General features: G+C 40.6%; 1 protein-coding gene across 1 annotated transcript in view; it reads right to left on the bottom strand.

The window, feature by feature from the left end:
* The window catches only part of mphosph8 (M-phase phosphoprotein 8), a 30,409-nt gene continuing 24,409 nt past the window's right edge, over positions 1–6,000 (bottom strand). The window contains exons 10-14 of the mRNA XM_080412934.1: positions 5,514–5,668; positions 4,914–5,065; positions 4,576–4,700; positions 4,256–4,339; positions 1–2,326 (exon numbers count right to left, since the gene is read on the bottom strand). Of these exons, the coding sequence (XP_080269060.1) occupies positions 2,285–2,326; positions 4,256–4,339; positions 4,576–4,700; positions 4,914–5,065; positions 5,514–5,668 (558 nt within the window). The 3' untranslated portion in view covers positions 1–2,284. The remainder of the gene's footprint in view (positions 2,327–4,255; positions 4,340–4,575; positions 4,701–4,913; positions 5,066–5,513; positions 5,669–6,000) is intronic.

Below are 6,000 nucleotides of genomic sequence, written 5' to 3'. Positions count from 1 at the left end.
TGAAGATGATGCATCATTTTAATGGTAAATAGAATAGCATCCTTTATTGCCAACCATTAAAAGCACAGTATCAGTAATTAACCCATTTAGACCTGGACCCGTTTTAAAAAAAAAATCACAGGAAATTGAAGATTTTCAGAAAACTTAGGTTAGGATTTATATGGCGTTTTTAAAATAGTCCTCGTCTTATTGGGTTAAAAGCTCCAAAATGGATTAAACACAAAAAAGTTCACGCTTGTTTCCATTTTGGTCCATTATAAAGGAAAGGTTTATGGGCTTTACTTTCTTGCATACCATCATTAAGTGTGGGTGTCACCCTTTTCAAATGCTAAGTCTCTTTTTGGAACCAATCTTAATTGCTGGGGAATAAAAATCATGGTTTGCCTGGCCTCAAGACAGGTCAGAGTAAGCGTTGGCTTGCAGGTGATCCCCTACATGAGATGGTGAAAGGGCATCTGCCGTTACTCCAATTCCATGGTGACCACCGAATGTAGAAAATCTATAGGACTATTTGTGATTTACATGTGGTCACAGTTGTGCTATCTTTCGACAAGATACTAAATCAGGACTTAGAATTTCTGCTCTCACCACATCTTATGTATTTTCAGTAGTTTTGCTCTTTGCAAAAACCTATTGTTACACGTCATCATTAAATATAATCAAGGTGGGTAGCAACATTCAGTTAGATTACAGGTGTAAAGTAAGGCAAAACATGGAGTCATTTCGTATGTTGAGATGGAGTCTACAGTTACATTTAATGCCGATTAAAGACATTCTAACATTTCCAGATAAAACATGACCAGCAACATTCCTCTTCCATTTCTTCATCCTCCTTGTACAATAATTGGTAAAGGAAAGTGCACAACATCAACTGACAAATGTAGATCTTAAGGCATATTGGAGGCCTTATTTGTTTAGAAATGCCTCCTGGGTGACAGAAATTCCTTCATTCACATTGAATTAGACCGTCTCCAATAAACATTTTGCCTGTACTGCGGTGACATGTTGGTGGCTGCCAGTGTGCTCATGAGCAATGACACACCGACAAAATCTCTTTTGGTTAAACATACTGAAATACCATTATGTGAATAATGAGGATGAGAAAGTACCTCCTGTCCCACCAAAAGTAATGCTAGTACATAAGTACACAGCATACTAGTAGTTGGCAGCACTGTCTATAAACTTGTTCAAATGTGAGAATAGTTACTGCTGTTTGCATCTGCAGGGCAGCATTTAACAGATACATGTATTGTGTTTATATATACATGTACGAGAAGGATGAAACAATTCAATTGTGAAGAGGGGAGGGGCGTGTTCAATTATGTTTTTATACCAGGCACTCCTGCACCAAGGGGCTTAGTAAATGGAAATATCTTGATTGATTATGTCATAAGCATGAATGTCCTGTAGTAAATAAACAATATATCTCTGCACTGTACACGCCTGCCAAAAAAAAAAAAAAAAAGGAAATATTTTTAACAAACATCAACAGACCCTATACTTGAATATATACACAGAGCTGAATTATGAATCAGCAACTTTGTGGGGAGAGGTAAAGGCAAATAAAAAGGAACGTACATTTCTGATTAATCATCTGTAACGCATTTGCTAAATGTACAAAAGAGTCCACACACACACACACACACACACACACACACACACACACACACACACACACACACACACACACACACACACACACACACACACACACACACACACACACACACACACACACACACGTAGAAGCTAGAGACTCTCAGAGGAAGGCACAGACTGGAGGAGTGTTGGGGAGGGGAGTGAGGTTCGCCATAGCGGGAAAAAGACAGACTTTTCAGTCAGACTTTGCAACGCGACTTCCTTGTTTGCGCGTGGATGCTGTATTCAGAGGCATGGAATATCAACAGGAACATAAATGTTGCAGTAGACCTTGTGACATCCTTGGGGATTTGTGCTGTATTCATTGCCTGGTGCAGGGGCGATGAGCAATGTGTCATCATTGAGTGAGCACGTTGTGTGATGTGGTGTGGTGTGGTGTGGGGTTGGTTGTCCATGTGGTCAGAAATGAGTCTTACAGTTACAGCAAAGAGCTCCTTGAATTCCACCAGGATGGTCTGATGGCCAGATCTTCTAACCCTCTGATGCTAACAGGGAGGTTAAGCAGTTTCAACCGATACTCATTGTGTGTGTGTGTGTGTGTGTGTGTGTGTGTGTGTGTGTGTGTCCTGCAGTATCAATGTATCAGCCAGGCTTTGTGTGACCTTTGACTCCATCTGTAATGTCATCACTGTAATTGGACCCTGTATGCACAGATAAGAAGCTTGACCTAAGGAAAGAGGAAAAAACTATTAGAATTACTGCTGCACCATATATGTCCCCCCCCTGTTTATAAGAAAGCATATAGGTATGCAGGTTGTTCCACAAATGCATATGTCCAGTTGGGCAGGAATAGAAGCCAGCTGGGGACCAGCTACTGTATTAAAGGATCTACACCATGAATTTAAAAATAAATAATAATTGTCTCCGCCGGAGGTGGAGAGTATGTTTTCGCTTCGTCCCGCCGTGTGTTAGCATGGCCCCTAGCCAAGCTAACATTGGTCAAGCTCCACGTGACAATATGTTGACACCAATGCCTTTGATTGGCTAGAGGGACGTATGACGAAATAAAACCCTATAAATAGGTGTGTCACTTCAAAAAGCCATTTATGTATTTTGAAGTGAGGTAAGACAGGATCAATCAGTCTTGATTGGAACAGTACCTTCCAGTACAAATCACCCGTCCGTGCGTGTGTGTGTTCCTCTGAGAACACCTAACATTGGTCAGTTTTACGTGACATCACAATATGTAATATAAATATATAAATAACTTAGATAGGAGAGGCTGAGATCACACAACTAACTCCCATTATGCAAACTAAAGAACCAGCAAATGAGCATCTGAAACCTGATGAAGACGCAAAGGCGCAGAAGGCCAAAGCTAAGAAACAGAGAGAAAGAATGAAATTAAACAGAGCTAAGAAACAGAGAGAAAGAATGAAATTAATCAGATAGGGTAAGTGATTTCATTTGATTAAAATAGCACGGGTCTGCTGGCGGAGACTTGTGCATTTTCTAGTATTTAATATCATATTGTTTATGTCCCTCAAACGTTTTTCAAAAGGTTTGAGCCTAAATCAAGCCTCAGATTTACTCATTCCAACTAACTACTCTCTGGCTTATAAAGCACTTTCACCTGCAATACCACATTGTCCTGTTTGGCATGGGGGGCTATTGAGCCAGTTTGTATGCATTTTATCTCCTGGTTCTGTGTGGAAAAATTAAAAAAAGAAAAGAAAAAGAAAATAATAAAAATAAAAATGTTTTTTTTTTTTTTTGGTTGGAACTGAAAAACGGGAGGGATTGTACCCTGACGTGACGTCACGTCAGGGTGCAAATCAGTTTGGCCTGTTTTGAGACCAATTTACAGAAAACCCCAGATTTGCTGTGAAAGCCTGAGTGTTCAAACTGGGGTATTTTTGGGGATAGAAGAGAGGTAGTAGGGGAGACCAAAAACACACAAAAAAGAAGAAAAAGTTAAAATTCATGGTGTAGTCCCTTTAACCTATGGGCTGGTGTCTGGCATGAGAAATTCATTACTGCAGCATGTGACAACAAACATTAATGTGATGGCCGGAACCATCAAACTTCAAACTAGCTGTTGAAATACAATTTGAACGGTAGCTTCATTGTATACATACAATACAATGTATATTGGAAGTGAATTAACAACTCTGTAGTGAATTACCAACTGTGTAATAATATGATAGGTTATACTGTGCCCGTACAAATTGTCTCAACAAACAGAAAGGAATGACAGACGTATAATAAATGTCTATTCACATAAATGTGTAGTGTGATTAACTAAAGATTAGGTGTCTTGTTAATGTCACATTACACCTGATCCATTTCTCACACTGAATCGCTGATATAAAGATGACAATAGGACAAAGCAGAAAAAAAACTGTGGATCTTTCATTTCTGTAGATTCTGGCTCCTTATTACATCAACAGGACAATCAGAGTTAGGATGCAGATCAAATAAAAACAGCAGTAAAAACTGATTTAATTTATTATAAAAAATAGTCGTTAATAAATTAATCAATTAATAATCAATCCATTGGGCATGTCATTATAGGTGAAAAGTTTCAAAATATATATCTTTTTAATAGCATATCTAAATGTCTTACTACTGAGCATAAACTGGGCATCAGTCTTACCTTGGCTGTGGGTGCGTCTGCAAGGCGGATGAACAGTTTGTTGTTACCTGGAGTTGGACTGAACGAGTAGATGAAGTGACTATCCTGTGAGACACAAAGCCCAGTAGAGAAAACAATACAGCGTGAGATAAGGGAAACAACACTTATAATGAAAGCTTTGATTATTGAGGAGAGGATCATCTGTAGTTTGAAACGCTGACTGGTGAATAACTTGGCATAATAATAATAACAACAATAATAATAGTAAAAAAAACATTTCAAGATACAACATATATTTGAAGAGAATGGAAGCCCTTCCATTATAACCAGTGTGAACTGACCAGGAATATGGGCAGTTGGAACTTGTCGTTGAGAACCACGGCATGAACGCTGCAGGGCCCACACAGCCTGGCAGTCACCTCGGACAGGAAGTTAGCATGAAAGATGAACAGGAGGACACCGGAACCTGAAGAGAGGAGGCGAGAGAAGGGGTAGAAGAGAGTACGGAGAGAGAAAAGCAGCAGAGAGAGAGAGAGAGAAAGAGAGAGAGAAAGTGTCTATGAACACAACAATAACACAATCATCAAAAAAAAATGTCAGTGGGAAAAGCATTGTTTTGACGACCACCATTGTTTCAAACTCTGACCGCTATAGGAGTACTTGTGTGTGTTTCTCGTACCCTCCGTTGACGGTTGCTGCTTGAAGGAAAACTCCATTGAGAAATCTGCTCCCTCACAGAGCCTGTGACAGTACAGAGGAAACACAGCCTCCAGCAGCGTCAGGCGCGACTCAAAATATGCCCGGATAGTCTCCTCTGCCACAGTAGATAACCTGAGAGACAGACAGAGAGACAGAGAGACCAAAGATTCACAACGAGACATTTAACAGTTTTAAGCATGATTTATAATTTGTTGTACGACGCTATTGCGTACTTGTAGGTCGGCTATTTTCAGCATGCAACACCGTCGTACGACAGAGCATACTATGCTGTGTCGTAAATACATTGTAAATACTGTACTGTATAATGTAAATATATTATAATTTAAGCCTTAGAACGTTGTGGAGAAAAAAGCAGGCAATGCTACATGGATGACATTAACACTCACACCTGCCTACAATGGAAGAGTTAGACATGGTGCTTTTCCCACAAATTTTAACTAACTTGTGTCCACGTGCATCACAAGTCATGACACAACTCAACTGTACTCAGCGCTAAGACGCCTTCTGTACCTGACGCTACAATGTCTTCTTGTCAATATGATTGGGGCTCAGTACTCACATGTTGCTGTGATGCGTGATGAGGTCGCTAACTGTCAGGTTGTTGCTGACCTTGGCGAAGTACATGGCGTTGTGCTTGTGCTTGGACAGGATGTTGCAGTCGGCACCGTACTCCAGAAGGAGGCGCACTACGTCAGCGTTCCCTCGCTTACAGCCCTGGAGTGGAGGACGAGAACAATTATGACAAAAGTTGGATTTTTAGAATGCTCTCGTCAGCGGTCGTGCGAGATGAAAGCAGGTTTTCATTCTAGCCGCCAAATCGTAGACTTAAGAGTAGACTTAATATCCCCTGGCGGCCCTTGATGGACTTTTATTTGTCTACCTCACTTATCCACGACAGTATATACTTTGCTGACCGGGGTTCCCCTGGGCTGGGTCTGTACTTGGGTCCCCTCCTTTTTTCCCTCTCCACTGAATCTCTTGACAACAGCCGATCTTGCAAGCCTCCGAGAAGCATTGTGAGCCTGTTGATCTGCTTTTTTTTTGCA

The sequence above is a fragment of the Gymnoscopelus braueri genome (assembly GCF_963280865.1).
Source record: "Gymnoscopelus braueri genome assembly, chromosome: 18".
NCBI classification, from domain to species: domain Eukaryota; kingdom Metazoa; phylum Chordata; class Actinopteri; order Myctophiformes; family Myctophidae; genus Gymnoscopelus; species Gymnoscopelus braueri.
The sequence above is the reverse complement of the archived record's forward strand: the minus strand, read 5'-3'. Positions and strand labels throughout refer to the sequence as shown.